Source organism: Pseudophryne corroboree, assembly GCF_028390025.1.
Source record: "Pseudophryne corroboree isolate aPseCor3 chromosome 10 unlocalized genomic scaffold, aPseCor3.hap2 SUPER_10_unloc_4, whole genome shotgun sequence".
NCBI classification, from domain to species: domain Eukaryota; kingdom Metazoa; phylum Chordata; class Amphibia; order Anura; family Myobatrachidae; genus Pseudophryne; species Pseudophryne corroboree.
In genome coordinates, this window is record NW_026967475.1 from 256242 (window position 1) to 279033 (window position 22792).

The following is a 22792-nucleotide window of genomic DNA, read 5'->3' on the forward strand; positions in this document are numbered from 1 at the left end:
CATTTTCAGTCTATTCTGAATACCTCACACCTCACAATATTATTTTTAGTCCTAAAATTTGCACCGAGGTCGCTGTGTGAGTAAGATAAGCGACCCTAGTGGCCGACACAAACACCGGGCCCATCTAGGAGTGGCACTGCAGTGTCACGCAGGATGTCCCTTCCAAAAAACCCTCCCCAAACAGCACATGACGCAAAGAAAAAAAGAGGCGCAATGAGGTAGCTGTGTGAGTAAGATTAGCGACCCTAGTGGCCGACACAAACACCGGGCCCATCTAGGAGTGGCACTGCAGTGTCACGCAGGATGTCCCTTCCAAAAAACCCTCCCCAAACAGCACATGACGCAAAGAAAAAAAGAGGCGCAATGAGGTAGCTGACTGTGTGAGTAAGATTAGCGACCCTAGTGGCCGACACAAACACCGGGCCCATCTAGGAGTGGCACTGCAGTGTCACGCAGGATGTCCCTTCCAAAAAAACCCTCCCCAATCAGCACATGATGCAAAGAAAAAGAAAAGAAAAAAGAGGTGCAAGATGGAATTGTCCTTGGGCCCTCCCACCCACCCTTATGTTGTATAAACAAAACAGGACATGCACACTTTAACCAACCCATCATTTCAGTGACAGGGTCTGCCACACGACTGTGACTGATATGACGGGTTGGTTTGGACCCCCCCCAAAAAAGAAGCAATTAATCTCTCCTTGCACAAACTGGCTCTACAGAGGCAAGATGTCCACCTCATCTTCACCCTCCGATATATCACCGTGTACATCCCCCTCCTCACAGATTATCAATTCGTCCCCACTGGAATCCACCATCTCAGCTCCCTGTGTACTTTGTGGAGGCAATTGCTGCTGGTCAATGTCTCCGCGGAGGAATTGATTATAATTCATTTTAATGAACATCATCTTCTCCACATTTTCTGGATGTAACCTCGTACGCCGATTGCTGACAAGGTGAGCGGCGGCACTAAACACTCTTTCGGAGTACACACTTGTGGGAGGGCAACTTAGGTAGAATAAAGCCAGTTTGTGCAAGGGCCTCCAAATTGCCTCTTTTTCCTGCCAGTATAAGTACGGACTGTGTGACGTGCCTACTTGGATGCGGTCACTCATATAATCCTCCACCATTCTTTCAATGGTGAGAGAATCATATGCAGTGACAGTAGACGACATGTCCGTAATCGTTGTCAGGTCCTTCAGTCCGGACCAGATGTCAGCATCAGCAGTCGCTCCAGACTGCCCTGCATCACCGCCAGCGGGTGGGCTCGGAATTCTGAGCCTTTTCCTCGCACCCCCAGTTGCGGGAGAATGTGAAGGAGGAGATGTTGACAGGTCGCGTTCCGCTTGACTTGACAATTTTGTCACCAGCAGGTCTTTCAACCCCAGCAGACCTGTGTCTGCCGGAAAGAGAGATCCAAGGTAGGCTTTAAATCTAGGATCGAGCACGGTGGCCAAAATGTAGTGCTCTGATTTCAACAGATTGACCACCCGTGAATCCTTGTTAAGCGAATTAAGGGCTGCATCCACAAGTCCCACATGCCTAGCGGAATCGCTCCCTTTTAGCTCCTTCTTCAATGCCTCCAGCTTCTTCTGCAAAAGCCTGATGAGGGGAATGACCTGACTCAGGCTGGCAGTGTCTGAACTGACTTCACGTGTGGCAAGTTCAAAGGGCATCAGAACCTTGCACAACGTTGAAATCATTCTCCACTGCACTTGAGACAGGTGCATTCCATCTCCTATATCGTGCTCAATTGTATAGGCTTGAATGGCCTTTTGCTGCTCCTCCAACCTCTGAAGCATATAGAGGGTTGAATTCCACCTCGTTACCACTTCTTGCTTCAGATGATGGCAGGGCAGGTTCAGTAGTTTTTGGTGGTGCTCCAGTCTTCTGTACGTGGTGCCTGTACGCCGAAAGTGTCCCGCAATTTTTCTGGCCACCGACAGCATCTCTTGCACGCCCCTGTCGTTTTTTAAAAAATTCTGCACCACCAAATTCAAGGTATGTGCAAAACATGGGACGTGCTGGAATTTGCCCATATTTAATGCACACACAATATTGCTGGCGTTGTCCGATGCCACAAATCCACAGGAGAGTCCAATTGGGGTAAGCCATTCCGCGATGATCTTCCTCAGTTGCCGTAAGAGGTTTTCAGCTGTGTGCGTATTCTGGAAAGCGGTGATACAAAGCGTAGCCTGCCTAGGAAAGAGTTGGCGTTTGCGAGATGCTGCTACTGGTGCCGCCGCTGCTGTTCTTGCGGCGGGAGTCCATACATCTACCCAGTGGGCTGTCACAGTCATATAGTCCTGACCCTGCCCTGCTCCACTTGTCCACATGTCCGTGGTTAAGTGGACATTGGGTACAACTGCATTTTTTAGGAGACTGGTGAGTCTTTTTCTGACGTCCGTGTACATTCTCGGTATCGCCTGCCTAGAGAAGTGGAACCTAGATGGTATTTGGTAACGGGGGCACACTGCCTCAATAAATTGTCTAGTTCCCTGTGAACTAACGGCGGATACCGGACGCACGTCTAACACCAACATAGTTGTCAAGGACTCAGTTATCCGCTTTGCAGTAGGATGACTGCTGTGATATTTCATCTTCCTCGCAAAGGACTGTTGAACAGTCAATTGCTTACTGGAAGTAGTACAAGTGGGCTTACGACTTCCCCTCTGGGATGACCATCGACTCCCAGCGGCAACAACAGCAGCGCCAGCAGCAGTAGGCGTTACACGCAAGGATGCATCGGAGGAATCCCAGGCAGGAGAGGACTCGTCAGACTTGCCAGTGACATGGCCTGCAGGACTATTGGCATTCCTGGGGAAGGAGGAAATTGACACTGAGGGAGTTGGTGGGGTGGTTTGCGTGAGCTTGGTTACAAGAGGAAGGGATTTACTGGTCAGTGGACTGCTTCCGCTGTCACCCAAAGTTTTTGAACTTGTCACTGACTTATTATGAATGCGCTGCAGGTGACGTATAAGGGAGGATGTTCCGAGGTGGTTAACGTCCTTACCCCTACTTATTACAGCTTGACAAAGGGAACACACGGCTTGACACCTGTTGTCCGCATTTCTGGTGAAATACCTCCACACCGAAGAGCTGATTTTTTTGGTATTTTCACCTGGCATGTCAACGGCCATATTCCTCCCGCGGACAACAGGTGTCTCCCCGGGTGCCTGACTTAAACAAACCACCTCACCATCAGAATCCTCCTGGTCAATTTCCTCCCCAGCGCCAGCAACACCCATATCCTCCTCATCCTGGTGTACTTCAACACTGACATCTTCAATCTGACTATCAGGAACTGGACTGCGGGTGCTCCTTCCAGCACTTGCAGGGGGCGTGCAAATGGTGGAAGGCGCATGCTCTTCACGTCCAGTGTTGGGAAGGTCAGGCATCGCAACCGACACAATTGGACTCTCCTTGTGGATTTGGGATTTCAAAGAACGCACAGTTCTTTGCGGTGCTTTTGCCAGCTTGAGTCTTTTCAGTTTTCTAGCGAGAGGCTGAGTGCTTCCATCCTCATGTGAACTGAACCACTAGCCATGAACATAGGCCAGGGCCTCAGCCGTTCCTTGCCACTCCGTGTGGTAAATGGCATATTGGCAAGTTTACGCTTCTCCTCCGACAATTTTATTTTAGGTTTTGGAGTCCTTTTTTTACTGATATTTGGTGTTTTGGTTTTGACATGCTCTGTACTATGCCATTGGGCATCGGCCTTGGCAGACGACGTTGCTGGCATTTCATCGTCTCGGCCATGACTAGTGGCAGCAGCTTCAGCACGAGGTGGAAGTGGATCTTGATCTTTCCCTAATTTTGGAACCTCAACATTTTTGTTCTCCATATTTTAATAGGCACAACTAAAAGGCACCTCAGGTAAACAATGGAGATGGATGGATTGGATACTAGTATACAATTATGGACGGGCTGCCGAGTGCCGACACAGAGGTAGCCACAGCCGTGAACTACCGCACTGTACTGTGTCTGCTGCTAATATATAGACTGGTTGATAAAGAGATAGTATACTCGTAACTAGTATGTATGTATAAAGAAAGAAAAAAAAAACCACGGTTAGGTCACTGGTATATACAATTATGGACGGGCTGCCGAGTGCCGACACAGAGGTAGCCACAGCCGTGAACTACCGCACTGTACTGTGTCTGCTGCTAATATATAGACTGGTTGATAAAGAGATAGTATACTCGTAACTAGTATGTATGTATAAAGAAAGAAAAAAAAACCACGGTTAGGTGGTATATACAATTATGGACGGGCTGCCGAGTGCCGACACAGAGGTAGCCACAGCCGTGAACTACCGCACTGTACTGTGTCTGCTGCTAATATATAGACTGGTTGATAAAGAGATAGTATACTCGTAACTAGTATGTATGTATAAAGAAAGAAAAAAAAACCACGGTTAGGTGGTATATACAATTATGGACGGGCTGCCGAGTGCCGACACAGAGGTAGCCACAGCCGTGAACTACCGCACTGTACTGTGTCTGCTGCTAATATATAGACTGGTTGATAAAGAGATAGTATACTCGTAACTAGTATGTATGTATAAAGAAAGAAAAAAAAACCACGGTTAGGTGGTATATACAATTATGGACGGGCTGCCGAGTGCCGACACAGAGGTAGCCACAGCCGTGAACTACCGCACTGTACTGTGTCTGCTGCTAATATATAGACTGGTTGATAAAGAGATAGTATACTCGTAACTAGTATGTATGTATAAAGAAAGAAAAAAAAACCACGGTTAGGTGGTATATACAATTATGGACGGGCTGCCGAGTGCCGACACAGAGGTAGCCACAGCCGTGAACTACCGCACTGTACTGTGTCTGCTGCTAATATATAGACTGGTTGATAAAGAGATAGTATACTCGTAACTAGTATGTATGTATAAAGAAAGAAAAAAAAACCACGGTTAGGTGGTATATACAATTATGGACGGGCTGCCGAGTGCCGACACAGAGGTAGCCACAGCCGTGAACTACCGCACTGTACTGTGTCTGCTGCTAATATATAGACTGGTTGATAAAGAGATAGTATACTCGTAACTAGTATGTATGTATAAAGAAAGAAAAAAAAACCACGGTTAGGTCACTGGTATATACAATTATGGACGGGCTGCCGAGTGCCGACACAGAGGTAGCCACAGCCGTGAACTACCGCACTGTACTGTGTCTGCTGCTAATATAGACTGGTTGATAAAGAGATAGTATACTACTAATATTATATATTGGTGGTCAGGTCACTGGTCACTAGTCACACTGGCAGTGGCACTCCTGCAGCAAAAGTGTGCACTGTTTAATTTTAATATAATATTATGTACTCCTGGCTCCTGCTATAACCTATAACTGGCACTGCAGTAGTGCTCCCAAGTCTCCCCCACAATTATAAGCTGTGTGAGCTGAGCAGTCAGACAGATATATAATATATATAGATGATGCAGCACACTGGCCTGAGCCTGAGCAGTGCACACAGATATGGTATGTGACTGAGTCACTGTGTGCTGTGTATCGCTTTTTTCAGGCAGAGAACGGATTATAAATAAAAGTGGTGGTCACTGGTCACTATCAGCAAAACTCTGCACTGTACACTACTGAGTAGTACTCCTAATGCTCCCCAAAATTAGTAAATCAAGTGTCTAAACGGAGAGGACGCCAGCCACGTCCTCTCCCTATCAATCTCAATGCACGTGTGAAAATGGCGGCGACGCGCGGCTCCTTATATAGAATCCGAGTCTCGCGATAGAATCCGAGCCTCGCGAGAATCCGACAGCGTCATGATGACGTTCGGGCGCGCTCGGGTTAACCGAGCAAGGCGGGAAGATCCGAGTCGCTCGGACCCGTGAAAAAAAACATGAAGTTCTGGCGGGTTCGGATTCAGAGAAACCGAACCCGCTCATCTCTACTGTTAACTGGGTTCAGATCACAAGTTGTACGGAGTGATTGGTGTGGCTGGTATGAGTCTTACCCGGGATTCAAAATCCTTCCTTATTGTGTACGCTCGTCCGGGCACAGTATCCTAACTGAGGCTTGGAGGAGGGTCATAGGGGGAGGAGCCAGTGCACACCAGGTAGTCCTAAAGCTTTTACTTTTGTGCCCAGTCTCCTGCGGAGCCGCTAATCCCCATGGTCCTTACGGAGTTCCCAGCATCCACTACGGACTATGAGAAATAGAATTATCGGTAAGTAAATTCTTATTATATATAGTTATACTGGTGGTCAGCAAAATTCTGCACTGTCCTCCTACTATATAATATTGCTGGTCCCCAGTCCCCACAATAAAGCAATTAGCACACTGAGCACAGATATTTGCAGCACACTGAACATAGAAACTGAGAGGACGCCAGCCACGTCCTCTCACGATCATCTCCAATGCACGAGTGAAAAATGGCGGCGACGCGCGGCTCCTTATATAGAATACGAATCTCGCGAGAATCCGACCGCGGGATGATGACGTTCGGGCACGCTCGGGTTAACCGAGCAAGGCGGGAGGATCCGAGTTGCTCGGACCTGTGGAAAGAAAGGTGAAGTCCGGGGGGGGGGGGGGGGGGTTCGGATCCCGAGGATCCGAACCCGCTCATCACTAGTTGGAACGTTATAGCAAGTGGCGGCTTGGGTTGGAACGTTATAACAATGAATACATGCTGCATGAGAAACAAACATACCACCAGCAACAACCTCCAGACAGCGCAGGGTTACTCTGATTGGATGAATTGCATCAGCCAATCAGAGGAGTCTCAGAGAATCTCAGGGCCACATAGGACTGTGATTGGAAATCATCAAGGGCCTATTGTGAGACATGACAGGAGGTGTGGCCAGCGCTGTGTGGGTGTGGTTAGTGCCATATGTGCAGTGACTGGGGCATACAGGAGGGTCCGTGGGGAGAGGGCTGGGGCAATTTGCATAATTAGCCCCGCCTTCTCCATATAGAGGTATGAGTTTGGTATTATGGCCCCATCTTGCCCCCTTCACTAGTAAGCGGGTGGTCTGCGGGATATATGCGCGTCACCCCGGGTCAGACCCCGCGTATAAACGTCACCTTGCTGCTACCTATCAGCATTGTAATGGTGTTCTCTGTTGTTCCCAGCAAGGTGCAGGTCCTGTACGGCGGCACCGACCTCTTCGACTTTGAAGTGAGGACGACGTTTAACAATGACATGTTACTGGCCTTCATCAGCAGCAGCTGCATCGCCGTCCTGGTGTATGTCCTCACCTCCTGCTCAGGTACCGCATCACCTCATCACAGCGTTCCGTGTGTACACACAGCGCAGCGTGGGCCCCACTGCATCACAGCATCCCGTGTGTACACACAGCGCAGCGTGGTCCTCACCTCATCACAGCGTCCCGTGTGTACACACAGCGCAGCGTGGTCCTCACCTCATCACAGCGTCCCATGTGTACATACAGTGCAGCGTGGTCCTCACCTCATCACAGCGTCCCATGTGTACACACAGCGCAGCGTGGTCCTCACCTCATCACAGCGTCCCATGTGTACACACAGCGCAGCGTGGTCCTTACCTCATCACAGCATCCCGTGTGTACACACAGCGCAGCGTGGGCATCACCTCATCACAGCGTCCCGTGTGTACACACAGCGCAGCGTGGTCCTCACCTCATCACAGCGTCCCGTGTGTACACACAGCGCAGCGTGGTCCTCACCTCATCACAGCGTCCCGTGTGTACACACAGCGCAGCGTGGGCCTCACCTCATCACAGCGTCCCGTATGTACATACAGCGCAGCGTGGGCATCACCTCATCACAGCGTCCTACATGTACATACAGCGCAGCGTGGGCATCACCTCATCACAGCGTCCCGTATGTACATACAGCGCAGCGTGGGCATCACCTCATCACAGCGTCCCGTATGTACATACAGCGCAGCGTGGGCATCACCTCATCACAGCGTCCTACATGTACATACAGCGCAGCGTGGGCATCACCTCATCACAGCGTCCCGTATGTACATACAGCGCAGCGTGGTCCTCACCTCATCACAGCGTCCCATGTGTACACACAGCGCAGCGTGGGCATCACCTCATCACAGCTTCCCGCATGTACATACAGCGCAGCGTGGGCATCACCTCATCACAGCGTCCCGTATGTACATACAGCGCAGCGTGGGCATCACCTCATCACAGCGTCCCATGTGTACACACAGCGCAGCGTGGTCCTCACCTCATCACAGCATCCCATGTGTACACACAGCGCAGCGTGGACCTCACCTCATCACAGCGTCCCGTGTGTACACACAGCGCAGCGTGGTCCTCACCTCATCACAGCGTCCCGTGTGTACACACAGCGCAGCGTGGTCCTCACCTCATCACAGCGTCCCGTGTGTACACACAGCGCAGCGTGGTCCTCACCTCATCACAGCGTCCCATGTGTACATACAGTGCAGCGTGGTCCTCACCTCATCACAGCATCCCATGTGTACACACAGCTCAGCGTGGACCTCACCTCATCACAGCGTCCTATGTGTACACGCAGCGCAGCGTGGTCCTCACCTCATCACAGCGTCCCGTGTGTACACACAGCGCAGCGTGGTCCTCACCTCATCACAGCGTCCCGTGTGTACACACAGCGCAGCGTGGTCCTCACCTCATCACAGCGTCCTATGTGTACACACAGCGCAGCGTGGACCTCACCTCATCACAGCGTCCCGTGTGTACACACAGCGCAGCGTGGTCCTCACCTCATCACAGCGTCCCGTGTGTACACACAGCGCAGCGTGGTCCTCACCTCATCACAGCGTCCTATGTGTACACACAGCGCAGCGTGGACCTCACCTCATCACAGCGTCCCGTGTGTACACACAGCGCAGCGTGGTCCTCACCTCATCACAGCGTCCTATGTGTACACACAGCGCAGCGTGGACCTCACCTCATCACAGCGTCCCGTGTGTACACACAGCGCAGCGTGGTCCTCACCTCATCACAGCGTCCCGTGTGTACACACAGCGCAGCGTGGTCCTCACCTCATCACAGCGTCCTATGTGTACACACAGCGCAGCGTGGACCTCACCTCATCACAGCGTCCCGTGTGTACACACAGCGCAGCGTGGACCTCACCTCATCACAGCGTCCCGTGTGTACACACAGCGCAGCGTGGTCCTCACCTCATCACAGCGTCCCGTGTGTACACACAGCGCAGCGTGGTCCTCACCTCATCACAGCGTCCTATGTGTACACACAGCGCAGCGTGGACCTCACCTCATCACAGCGTCCCGTGTGTACACACAGCGCAGCGTGGTCCTCACCTCATCACAGCGTCCTATGTGTACACACAGCGCAGCGTGGACCTCACCTCATCACAGCGTCCTGTGTGTACACACAGCGCAGCGTGGTCCTCACCTCATCACAGCGTCCTATGTGTACACACAGCGCAGCGTGGACCTCACCTCATCACAGCGTCCCGTGTGTACACACAGCGCAGCGTGGTCCTCACCTCATCACAGCGTCCCGTGTGTACACACAGCGCAGCGTGGTCCTCACCTCATCACAGCGTCCTATGTGTACACACAGCGCAGCGTGGACCTCACCTCATCACAGCGTCCCGTGTGTACACACAGCGCAGCGTGGTCCTCACCTCATCACAGCGTCCCATGTGTACACACAGCGCAGCGTGGTCCTCACCTCATCACAGCGTCCTATGTGTACACACAGCGCAGCGTGGTCCTCACCTCATCACAGCGTCCCGTGTGTACACACAGCGCAGCGTGGTCCTCACCTCATCACAGCGTCCCGTGTGTACACACAGCGCAGCGTGGTCCTCACCTCATCACAGCGTCCCGTGTGTACACACAGCGCAGCGTGGTCCTCACCTCATCACAGCGTCCCATGTGTACATACAGTGCAGCGTGGTCCTCACCTCATCACAGCATCCCATGTGTACACACAGCTCAGCGTGGACCTCACCTCATCACAGCATCCCATGTGTACACGCAGCGCAGCGTGGTCCTCACCTCATCACAGCGTCCTATGTGTACACACAGCGCAGCGTGGTCCTTACCTCATCACAGCGTCCCGTGTGTACACACAGCGCAGCGTGGTCCTCACCTCATCACAGCGTCCCATGTGTACACACAGCGCAGCGTGGTCCTCACCTCATCACAGCGTCCTATGTGTACACACAGCGCAGCGTGGACCTCACCTCATCACAGCGTCCCGTGTGTACACACAGCGCAGCGTGGTCCTCACCTCATCACAGCGTCCCGTGTGTACACACAGCGCAGCGTGGTCCTCACCTCATCACAGCGTCCTATGTGTACACACAGCGCAGCGTGGACCTCACCTCATCACAGCGTCCCGTGTGTACACACAGCGCAGCGTGGTCCTCACCTCATCACAGCGTCCCATGTGTACACACAGCGCAGCGTGGACCTCACCTCATCACAGCGTCCCGTGTGTACACACAGCGCAGCGTGGTCCTCACCTCATCACAGCGTCCCATGTGTACACACAGCGCAGCGTGGTCCTCACCTCATCACAGCGTCCTATGTGTACACACAGCGCAGCGTGGACCTCACCTCATCACAGCGTCCCGTGTGTACACACAGCGCAGCGTGGACCTCACCTCATCACAGCGTCCCGTGTGTACACACAGCGCAGCGTGGTCCTCACCTCATCACAGCGTCCCGTGTGTACACACAGCGCAGCGTGGTCCTCACCTCATCACAGCGTCCTATGTGTACACACAGCACAGCGTGGACCTCACCTCATCACAGCGTCCCGTGTGTACACACAGCGCAGCGTGGTCCTCACCTCATCACAGCGTCCTATGTGTACACACAGCGCAGCGTGGACCTCACCTCATCACAGCGTCCCGTGTGTACACACAGCGCAGCGTGGACCTCACCTCATCACAGCGTCCCGTGTGTACACACAGCGCAGCGTGGTCCTCACCTCATCACAGCGTCCTATGTGTACACACAGCGCAGCGTGGTCCTCACCTCATCACAGCGTCCTATGTGTACACACAGCGCAGCGTGGTCCTCACCTCATCACAGCGTCCCGTGTGTACACACAGCGCAGCGTGGTCCTCACCTCATCACAGCGTCCCATGTGTACACACAGCGCAGCGTGGTCCTCACCTCATCACAGCGTCCTATGTGTACACACAGCACAGCGTGGTCCTCACCTCATCACAGCGTCCTATGTGTACACACAGCGCAGCGTGGTCCTCACCTCATCACAGCGTCCCGTGTGTACACACAGCGCAGCGTGGTCCTCACCTCATCACAGCGTCCCATGTGTACACACAGCGCAGCGTGGTCCTCACCTCATCACAGCGTCCTATGTGTACACACAGCGCAGCGTGGTCCTCACCTCATCACAGCGTCCTATGTGTACACACAGCGCAGCGTGGTCCTCACCTCATCACAGCGTCCCGTGTGTACACACAGCGCAGCGTGGTCCTCACCTCATCACAGCGTCCCATGTGTACACACAGCGCAGCGTGGTCCTCACCTCATCACAGCGTCCCATGTGTACACACAGCGCAGCGTGGTCCTCACCTCATCACAGCGTCCCATGTGTACACACAGCGCAGCGTGGTCCTCACCTCATCACAGCGTCCTATGTGTACACACAGCGCAGCGTGGACCTCACCTCATCACAGCGTCCCGTGTGTACACACAGCGCAGCGTGGTCCTCACCTCATCACAGCATCCCATGTGCACACACAGCGCAGCGTGGTCATCACCTCATCACAGCGTCCTATGTGTACACACAGCGCAGCGTGGTCATCACCTCATCACAGCGTCCTATGTGTACACACAGCGCAGCGTGGTCCTCACCTCATCACAGCGTCCCATGTGTACACACAGCGCAGCGTGGGCCTCATTCATGTCTGTACGCCCATGTTCACGCAGCGCCGTAATCGCACTGCGCATGCCCCAAGGTACCTTTGCCAGGCCGCCCGCAATGAGGATTTCACCTCAGTCACTGACAGGGAGAGACCGCTTGGGCACTAGAACCGCAGGCGCGGCTGTCGCCATATACCTAGAAAAACATGGCGCCAGCGTTGTTACTGATGCGGGCACTCTGCGACCACAGGGCGAGCCGAGTAGTTAATATTCCCCGATACTGCGCAGTGCTGAGTATGTGTTCTGCTAAGGACATTGCGATGATTAGCAATTCCGTAGTCTAAACATTCACAGCTGCGCAGGCGAGTGCGACAGTCCTATGCTCCGTGCAAGACTTAATCTGCGCTCAGTCACATGGCGCAGACAGAGGGGAGGAGTCACATGGAGTGAGGGCGGAGCTTGCAGAGTATGCACAGGATGACACGGGCAGAGGGGAGGAGTCAGGTGGAGTAAGGGCGCAGCTTGCAGAGCATACACAGAATGGCGCTGGCAGAGGGGAGGAGTCACATGGAGTGAGGGCGGAGCTTGCAGAGTATACACAGGATGACACAGGCAGAGGGGAGGAGTCAGGTGGAGTGAAGGCGTAGATTGCAGAGTATGCACAGGATGGCGCCGGCAGAGGGGAGGAGTCAGGTGGAGTGAGGGTGGAGCTTGCAGAGTATACACAGGATGGCACAGGCAGAGGGGAGGAGTCAGGTGGAGTGAAGGCGTAGATTGCAGAGTATGCATAGGATAGCGCCGGCAGAGGGGAGGAGTCAGGTGGAGTGAGGGTGGAGCTTGCAGAGTATACACAGGATGACACAGGCAGAGGGGAGGTGTCAGGTGGAGTGAGGGTGGAGCTTGCAGAGTATGCACAGGATGGCGCAGGCAGAGGGGAGGAGTCAGGTGGAGTGAGGGTGGAGCTTGCAGAGTATACATAGGATGACACAGGCAGAGGGGAGGACTCAGGTGGAGTGAGGGTGGAGCTTGCAGAGTATACACAGGATGGCACAGGCAGAGGGGAGGAGTCAGGTGGAGTGAGGGTGGAGCTTGCAGAGTATGCACAGGATGGCGCCGGCAGAGGGGAGGAGTCAGGTGGAGTGAGGGTGGAGCTTGCAGAGTATGCACAGGATGGCGCCGGCAGAGGGGAGGAGTCACATGGAGTGAGGGCGGAGCTTGCAGAGTATACACAGGATGACACAGGCAGAGGGGAGGAGTCAGATGGAGTGAGGGTGGAGATTGCAGAGTATGCACAGGGTGGCGCAGGCAGAGGGGAGGAGTCAGGTGGAGTGAAGGCGTAGATTGCAGAGTATGCACAGGATAGCGCCAGCAGAGGGGAGGAGTCAGGTGGAGTGAGGATGGAGCTTGCAGAGTGTACACAGGATGACACAGGCAGATGGGAGGAGTCAGGTGGGGTGAAGGCGTAGATTGCAGAGTATGCAATGGATAGCGCCAGCAGAGGGGAGGAGTCAGGTGGAGTGAGGGTGGAGCTTGCAGAGTATGCACAGGATGGCGCAGGCAGAGGGGAGGAGTCAGGTGGAGTGAAGGTGTAGATTGCAGAGTATGCACAGGATGGCGCAGGCAGAGGGGAGGAGTCAGGTGGAGTGAAGGCGTAGATTGCAGAGTATGCACAGGATGGCGCAGGCAGAGGGGAGGAGTCAGGTGGAGTGAGGGTGGAGCTTGCAGAGTATGCACAGGATGGCACAGGCAGAGGGGAGGAGTCAGGTGGAGTGAAGGCGTAGATTGCAGAGTATGCACAGGATGGCGCAGGCAGAGGGGAGGAGTCAGGTGGAGTGAGGGTGGAGCTTGCAGAGTATGCACAGGATGGCACAGGCAGAGGGGAGGAGTCAGGTGGAGTGAGGGTGGAGCTTGAAGAATATGCACAGGATGGCGCAGGCAGAGAGGAGGAGTCAGGTGGAGTGAGGGTGGAGCTTGCAGAGTATGCACAGGATGGCGCAGGCAGAGGGGAGGAGTCTGGAGTGAGGGTGGAGCTTGCAGAGTATGCACAGGATGGCGCAGGCAGAGGGGAGGAGTCAGGTGGAGTGAAGGCGTAGATTGCAGAGTATGCACAGGATGGCGCAGGCAGAGGGGAGGAGTCAGGTGGAATGAGGGTGGAGCTTGCAGAGTATGCACAGATTGGCGCAGGCAGAGGGGAGGAGTCAGGTGGAGTGAAGGCGTAGATTGCAGAGTATGCACAGGATGGCACAGGCAGAGGGGAGAAGTCAGGTGGAGTGAGGGTGGAGCTTGCAGAGTATGCACAGATTGGCGCAGGCAGAGGGGAGGAGTCAGGTGGAGTGAAGGCGTAGATTGCAGAGTATGCACAGGATGGCGCAGGCAGAGGGGAGGAGTCAGGTGGAGTGAGGGTGGAGATTGCAGAGTATGCACAGGATGGCGCAGGCAGAGGGGAGGAGTCAGGTGGAGTGAGGGTGGAGCTTGCAGAGTATACACAGGATGACACAGGCAGAGGGGAGGTGTCAGGTGGAGTGAGGGTGGAGCTTGCAGAGTATACACAGGATGACACAGGCAGAGGGGAGGAGTCAGGTGGAGTGAGGGTGGAGATTGCAGAGTATGCACAGGATGGCGCAGGCAGAGGGGAGGAGTCAGGTGGAGTGAGGGTGGAGATTGCAGAGTATGCACAGGATGGCGCAGGCAGAGGGGAGGAGTCAGGTGGAGTGAGGGTGGAGATTGCAGAGTATGCACAGGATGGCGCAGGCAGAGGGGAGGAGTCAGGTGGAGTGAGGGTGGAGATTGCAGAGTATACACAGGATGGCGCAGGCAGAGGGGAGGAGTCAGGTGGAGTGAGGATGGAGCTTGCAGAGTATGCACAGGATGGCGCAGGCAGAGGGGAGGAGTCAGGTGGAGTGAAGGCGTAGATTGCAGAGTATGCACAGGATGGCGCAGGCAGAGGGGAGGAATCAGGTGGAGTGAGGGTGGAGCTTGCAGAGTATGCACAGGATGACACAGGCAGAGGGGAGGAGTCAGGTGGAGTGAGGGTGGAGCTTGCATAGTATACACAGGATGACACAGGCAGAGGGGAGGAGTCAGGTGGAGTGAAGGCGTAGATTGCAGAGTATACACAGGATAGCGTCGGCAGAGGGGAGGAGTCAGGTGGAGTGAAGGCGTAGATTGCAGAGTATGCACAGGATGGCGCAGGCAGAGGGGAGGAGTCACATGGAGTGAGGGTGGAGCTTGCAGAGTATACACAGGATGACACAGGCAGAGGGGAGGAGTCAGGTGGAGTTAAGGCGTAGATTGCAGAGTATACACAGGATGACACAGGCAGAGGGGAGGAGTCAGGTGGAGTGAAAGCGTAGATTGCAGAGTATACACAGGATAGCGTCGGCAGAGGGGAGGAGTCAGGAGGAGTGAAGCCGTAGATTGCAGAGTATGCACAGGATGGCGCAGGCAGAGGGGAGGAGTCAGGTGGAGTGAGGGTGGAGCTTGCAGAGTATGCACAGGATGGCGCAGGCAGAGGGGAGTAGTCACACGGAGTGAGGGTGGAGCTTGCAGAGTATACACAGGATGACACAGGCAGAGGGGAGGAGTCAGGTGGAGTGAGGGTGGAGCTTGCAGAGTATGCACAGGATGACACAGGCAGAGGGGAGGAGTCAGGTGGAGTGAAGGCGTAGATTGCAGAGTATACACAGGATAGCGTCGGCAGAGGGGAGGAGTCAGGTGGAGTGAATGCGTAGATTGCAGAGTATGCACAGGATGGCACAGGCAGAGGGGAGGAGTCAGGTGGAGTGAAAGTGGAGCTTGCAGAGTATGCACAGGATAGCGCCGGCAGAGGGGAGGAGTCAGGTGGAGTGAGGGTGGAGCTTGCAGAGTATCCACAGGATGACACAGGCAGAGGGGAGGTGTCAGGTGGAGTTAGGGTGGAGATTGCAGAGTATGCACAGGATAGTGCCGGCAGAGGGGAGGAGTCAGGTGGAGTGAGGGTGGAGCTTGCAGAGTATACACAGGATGACACAGGCAGAGGGGAGGAGTCAGGTGGAGTGAAGGCGTAGATTGCAGAGTATGCACAGGATGGCGCAGGCAGAGGGGAGGTGTCAGGTGGAGTTAGGGTGGAGATTGCAGAGTATGCACAGGATAGCGCAGGCAGAGGGGAGGTGTCAGGTGGAGTTAGGGTGGAGATTGCAGAGTATGCACAGGATGGCGCAGGCAGATGGGAGGAGTCAGGTGGAGTGAGGGTGGAGCTTGCAGAGTATACACAGGATGGCGCAGGCAGAGGGGAGGTGTCAGGTGGAGTTAGGGTGGAGATTGCAGAGTATGCACAGGATGGCGCAGGCAGAGGGGAGGAGTCAGGTGGAGTGAGGGTGGAGATTGCAGAGTATGCACAGGATGGCGCAGGCAGAGGGGAGGAGTCAGGTGGAGTGAAGGCGTAGATTGCAGAGTATGCACAGGATGGCGCAGGCAGAGGGGAGGTGTCAGGTGGAGTGAGGGTGGAGATTGCAGAGTATACACAGGATGGCGCAGGCAGAGGGGAGGAGTCAGGTGGAGTGAAGGCGTAGATTGCAGCGTATGCACAGGATTGCGCAGGCAGAGGGGAGGAGTCAGGTGGAGTGAGGGTGGAGCTTGCAGAGTATACACAGGATGGCGCAGGCAGTGGGGAGGTGTCAGGTGGAGTGAGGGTGGAGATTGCAGAGTATGCACAGGATGGCGCAGGCAGAGGGGAGGAGTCAGGTGGAGTGAAGGCGTAGATTGCAGCGTATGCACAGGATGGCGCAGGCAGAGGGGAGGAGTCAGGTGGAGTGAGGGTGGAGCTTGCAGAGTATACACAGGATGGCGCAGGCAGTGGGGAGGTGTCAGGTGGAGTGAGGGTGGAGATTGCAGCGTATGCACAGGATGGCGCAGGCAGAGGGGAGGAGTCAGGTGGAGTAAGGGTGGAGCTTGCAGAGTATGCACAGGATGGCGCAGGCAGAGGGGAGGAGTCAGGTGGAGTGAAGGCGTAGATTGCAGAGTATACACAGGATGGCGCAGGCAGAGGGGAGGAGTCAGGTGGAGTAAGGGTGGAGCTTGCAGAGTATGCACAGGATGGCGCAGGCAGAGGGGAGGAGTCAGGTGGAGTGAAGGCGTAGATTGCAGAGTATGCACAGGATGGCGCAGGCAGAGGGGAGGAGTCTGGAAATGCTAATCTCCCCATTGCGCACACAGACGCATAGTATTCTGCGGTTAGATGCGACAGGCATGTGTTATGGGAGTGTATTATGTGATGTCATTGATGATGTAATGCCTGGACTTGTCTTCTCCATTCGCAGTGTTCCTGTCCTTCTTCGGGATCGCCAGCATTGGCCTCAGTTGCCTTGTGGCCCTTTTCCTCTATCACGTGGCCTTTGGAATACAGTATCTGGGAATCCTGAATGGGGTGGCAGCGTTTGTCATTGTTGGGATTGGTGAGTAACGGCGTCTTTACTTATCTGTTACTTGTACATAATGGGGGTCATTCCGAGTTGTTCGCTCGTTGCTGATTTTCGCTATACTGCGATTAGTCGCTTACTGCGCATGCGCTTAGTTATTTTACACAAAAGTTAGGTATTTTACTCACGGCATAACGAAGCTTTTTCATCGCTGTGCTGATCGTAGTGTGATTGACAGGAAGTGGGTGTTTCTGGGCGGAAACTGGCCGTTTTATGGGAGTGTGCGGAAAAACGCAGGCGTTCGAGTTGCAAAACGCGGAAGTGTCTGGAGAAACGGGGGAGTGGCTGGGCGAACGCTGGGTGTGTTTGTGACGTCAAAAGCAGGAACGAAAAGGACTGAGCTGATCGCAATGGCAGAGTAAGTCTGGAGCTACTCAGAAACTGCGGGGTAATTGTTACGAGAAAATTATCGAAGCTTTCATTAGCAATTCTGCTATGCTAAGATTCACTCCCAGTAGGCGGCGGCTTAGCGAGTGCAATGCTGCTAAAATCAGCTAACGAGCGAACAACTCGGAATCACCCCCAAAGCACTGGGCCGCTGGTGTCATTACCGTGAAACCAGGGATCACACCCGCTCACACAACGCACACCCCAATCAGCGCGTTGTGCCCCCATGTAGCATTCTGTGGTACTGGCCAGAATGGGTTATGTAAATGTTATGCAAAGTATTGTTATTATACTTACTTTTTTCTAACCTATCTACTCGTGAGTTGTAAGTTGCAGTCATGTGACAGCTGGGAAGGGAATTTCAGTGTTTCCAAACCATAAATTGGGGACAAATGAGCAGGACAAAAATAATTGTTCTAATTAATAGACTCTGATTACTGTGTTCTCACTCCAGAGTTATTATCCCCATGTCACATCCAGTCAGATACCGCGTCTCACACCCCTTCATACACGTTATTATTACTCAGCACCCTCAGCAGATGTCACTGATTGCATCCCTGTTCCCAGTGATCACTTGCAGTAACGACATTTCCCTCTGGGATTGGTTCTATAGGGCAGCTGGATGAGTTACAATACCTGCAGCCTGTGCACCGGGAGGAGCGCCTGCAGTCTGGGCGTGGGGGGAATACCTGTAGTCTGCACCAGGTGGAGGGAGCGCCTGCAGTCTGGGCGTGGGGGGAACACCTGTAGTCTGCACCAGATGGGGGGGGCGCCTGCAGTCTGGGCGTTGGGGGAATACCTGTAGTCTGCACCAGGTGGAGGGAGCGCCTGCAGTCTGGGCGTGGGGGGAACACCTGTAGTCTGCACCAGGTGGGGGGAGCGCCTGCAGTCTGGGCGTGGAGGGAATACCTGTAGTCTGCACCAGGTGGGGGGAGCGCCTGCAGTCTGGGCGTTGTGGGAATACCTGTAGTCTGCACCAGGTGGGGGGGAGCGCCTGCTGTCTGGGCGTGGGGGGAATATCTGTAGTCTGCACCAGGTGGGGGGGAGCGCCTGCAGTCTGGGCGTGGGGGGAATATCTGTAGTCTGCACCAGGTGGGGGGAGCGCCTGCAGTCTGGGCGTGGGGGGAATACCTGTAGTCTGCACCAGGTGGGGGGGAGCGCCTGCAGTCTGGGCGTGGAGGGAATACCTGTAGTCTGCACCAGGTGGGGGGGGAGCGCCTGCAGTCTGTCGTTGGGGGAATACCTGTAGTCTGCACCAGGTGGGGGGGAGCGCCTGCAGTCTGGGCGTGGGGGGAATACCTGCAGTCTGCACCAGGTGGGGGGAGCGCCTGCAGTCTGGGCGTGGGGGGAATACCTTCAGTCTGGGCGTGGGGGGAATACCTGTAGTCTGCACCAGGTGGGGGGAGCGCCTGCAGTCTGGGCATGGGGGGAATACCTGTAGCCTGCACCAGGTGGGGGGGGAGCGCCTGCAGTCTGTCGTGGGGGGAATACCTGTAGTCTGCACCAGGGGGGGGGGGGGGGGGAGTGCCTGCAGTCTGTCGTGGGGGAATACCTGTAGTCTGCACCAGGTGGGGGGGAGTGCCTGCAGCCTGGCCGTGGGGGGAATACCTGTAGTCTGCACCAGGTGGGGGGGGGGGAGCGCCTGCAGTCTGGGCGTGGGGGGAATACCTGTAGTCTGCACCAGGTGGGGGAGGAGCGCCTGCAGTCTGGGCATGGGGGGAATACCTGTAGTCTGCACCAGGTGGGGGGGAGTGCCTGCAGCCTGGCCGTGGGGGGAATACCTGTAGTCTGCACCAGGTGGGGGGGGAGCGCCTGCAGTCTGGGCGTGGGGAGAATACCTGTAGTCTGCACCAGGTGAGGGGAGCGCCTGCAGTCTGGGCATGGGGGGAATACCTGTAGTCTGCACCAGGTGGGGGGGAGTGCCTGCAGTCTGGGCATGGGGGGAATACCTGTAGTCTGCACCAGGTGGGGGGGAGCGCCTGCAGTCTGGGCATGGGGGGAATACCTGTAGTCTGCACCAGGTTGGGGGGAGTGCCTGCAGTCTGGGCATGGGGGGAATACCCGTAGTCTGCACCAGGTGGGGGGAGCGCCTGCAGTCTGGGCGTGGGGGGAATACCTGCAGTCTTCACCAGGTGGGGGGAGCGCCTGCAGTCTGGGCGTGGGGGAATACCTGTAGTCTGCACCAGGTGAGGGGAGCACCTGCAGTCTGGGCGTGGGGGGAATACCTGTAGTCTGAACCAGGTGAGGGGAGCGCCTGCAGTCTGGGCATGGGGGGAATACCTGTAGTCTGCACCAGGTGGGGGGGGAGCGCCTGCAGTCTGGGCATGGGGGGAATACCTGTAGTCTGCACCAGGTGGAGGGGAGTGCCTGCAGTCTGGGCATGGGGTGAATACCTGTAGTCTGCACCAGGTGGGGGGGGGGAGCGCCTGCAGTCTGGGCGTGGGGGGAATACCTGTAGCCTGCACCAGGTGGAGGGAGCACCTGCAGTCTGGGCGTGGGGGGAACACCTGTAGTCTGCACCAGGTGGGGGGGGCGCCTGCAGTCTGGGCGTTGGGGGAATACCTGTAGTCTGCACCAGGTGGAGGGAGCGCCTGCAGTCTGGGCGTGGGGGGAACACCTGTAGTCTGCACCAGGTGGGGGGAGCGCCTGCAGTCTGGGCGTGGAGGGAATACCTGTAGTCTGCACCAGGTGGGGGGAGCGCCTGCAGTCTGGGCGTTGTGGGAATACCTGTAGTCTGCACCAGGTGGGGGGGAGCGCCTGCAGTCTGGGCGTGGGGGGAATATCTGTAGTCTGCACCAGGTGGGGGGGAGCGCCTGCAGTCTGGGCGTGGGGGGAATATCTGTAGTCTGCACCAGGTGGGGGGAGCGCCTGCAGTCTGGGCGTGGGGGGAATACCTGTAGCCTGCACCAGGTGGGGGGGAGCGCCTGCAGTCTGGGCGTGGAGGGAATACCTGTAGTCTGCACCAGGTGGGGGGGGAGCGCCTGCAGTCTGTCGTTGGGGGAATACCTGTAGTCTGCACCAGGTGGGGGGGAGCGCCTGCAGTCTGGGCGTGGGGGGAATACCTGCAGTCTGCACCAGGTGGGGGTAGCGCCTGCAGTCTGGGCGTGGGGGGAATACCTTCAGTCTGGGCGTGGGGGGAATACCTGTAGTCTGCACCAGGTGGGGGGAGCGCCTGCAGTCTGGACATGGGGGGAATACCTGTAGTCTGCACCAGGTGGGGGGGAGCGCCTGCAGTCTGGGCATGGGGGGAATACCTGTAGTCTGCACCAGGTGGGGGGGAGTGCCTGCAGTCTGGGCATGGGGGGAATACCTGTAGTCTGCACCAGGTGGGGGGAGCGCCTGCAGTCTGGTCGTGGGGGGAATACCTGCAGTCTTCACCAGGTGGGGGGAGCGCCTGCAGTCTGGGCGTGGGGGGAATACCTGTAGTCTGCACCAGGTGAGGGGAGCGCCTGCAGTCTGGGCGTGGGGGGAATACCTGTAGTCTGCACCAGGTGAGGGGAGCGCCTGCAGTCTGGGCATGGGGGGAATACCTGTAGTCTGCACCAGGTGGGGGGGAGCGCCTGCAGTCTGAGCATGGGGGGAATACCTGTAGTCTGCACCAGGTGGGGGGAGTGCCTGCAGTCTGGGCATGGGGGGAATACCTGTAGTCTGCACCAGGTGGGGGGAGCGCCTGCAGTCTGGGCGTGGGGGGGAATACCTGTAGTCTGCACCAGGTGGGGGGGGGCGGGGGCGCCTGCAGTCTGGGCGTGGGGGGAATACCTGTAGTCTGCACCAGGTAGGGGGGAGCGCCTGCAGTCTGGGCGTTGGCGGAATACCTGTAGTCTGCACCAGGTGGGGGGGAGCGCCTGCAGTCTGGGCATGGGGGGAATACCTGTAGTCTGCACCAGGTGGGGGGGGGGAGCGCCTGCAGTCTGGGCGTGGGGGGAATACCTGTAGTCTGCACCAGGTGTGGTATATCACAGTGCAGTGTGCTGAGTGGTTAGCATTTCTATTGGTAGTACCTATAGTCTACATAGAGCGCGGAGAGCGTGTTTCTGGGTGAAGGTCTTGTACCCGCATATCACAGTGCAGTGTGCTGAGTGGTTAGCATTGCTATTGGCAGTACCTATAGTTTACGTAGAGCGTGGAGAGCGTGTTTCGGGGTGAAGGTCTTGTACCCACATATCACAGTGCAGTGTGCTGAGTGGTAAGCATTGCTATTGGTAGTACCTATAGTTTACGTAAAGCGCGGAGTGCGTGTTTCGGGGTGAAGGTCTTGTACCCGTATATCACAGTGCAGTGTGCTGAGTGGTTAGCATTGCTATTGGGCAGCACCTATAGTTTATGTAGAGCGTGGAGAGCGTGTTTCGGGGTGAAGGTCTTGTACCCACATATCACAGTGCAGTGTGCTGAGTGGTTAGCATTGCTATTGGCAGTACCTATAGTTTACGTAGAGCGTGGAGAGCGTGTTTCGGGGTGAAGGTCTTGTACCCGCATATCACAGTGCAGTGTGCTGAGTGGTTAGCATTGCTATTGGTAGTAGCTATAGTCTACGTAGAGCGCGGAGAGCGTGTTACGGGGTGAAGGTCTTGTACCCGCATATCACAGTGCAGTGTGCTGAGTGGTTAGCATTGCTATTGGCAGTACCTATAGTTTACGTAGAGCGTGGAGAGCGTGTTTCTGGGTGAAGGTCTTGTACCCGCATATCACAGTGCAGTGTGCTGAGTGGTTAGCATTGCTATTGGCAGTACCTATAGTTTACGTAGAGCGTGGAGAGTGTGTTTCGGGGTGAAGGTCTTGTACCCGCATATCACAGTGCAGTGTGCTGAGTGGTTAGCATTGCTATTGGCAGTACCTATAGTTTACGTAGAGCGCGGAGAGCGTGTTTCGGGGTGAAGGTCTTGTACCCGCATATCACAGTGCAGTGTGCTGAGTGGTTAGCATTGCTATTGGCAGTACCTATAGTTTACGTAGAGCGCGGAGAGCGTGTTTCGGGGTGAAGGTCTTGTACCCGTATATCACAGTGCAGTATGCTGAGTGGTTAGCATTGCTGTTGGGCAGTACCTATAGTCTACGTAGAGCGCGGAGAGCGTGTTTCGGGGTGAAGGTCTTGTACCCGCATATCACAGTGCAGTGTGCTGAGTGGTTAGCATTGC

At 55.5% G+C, this 22792-nt stretch overlaps 1 protein-coding gene across 2 annotated transcripts in view; it reads left to right on the forward strand.

Annotated features, from left to right (window-relative positions):
- The window catches only part of DISP3 (dispatched RND transporter family member 3), a 546610-nt gene that overhangs the window by 167528 nt on the left and 356290 nt on the right, over positions 1 to 22792 (forward strand). For both annotated transcript variants that reach the window (XM_063948697.1, XM_063948698.1), the window contains exons 4-5: positions 7098 to 7234; positions 17112 to 17246. In XM_063948697.1, coding sequence (XP_063804767.1) covers positions 7098 to 7234; positions 17112 to 17246 — 272 coding nt within the window. The remainder of the gene's footprint in view (positions 1 to 7097; positions 7235 to 17111; positions 17247 to 22792) is intronic.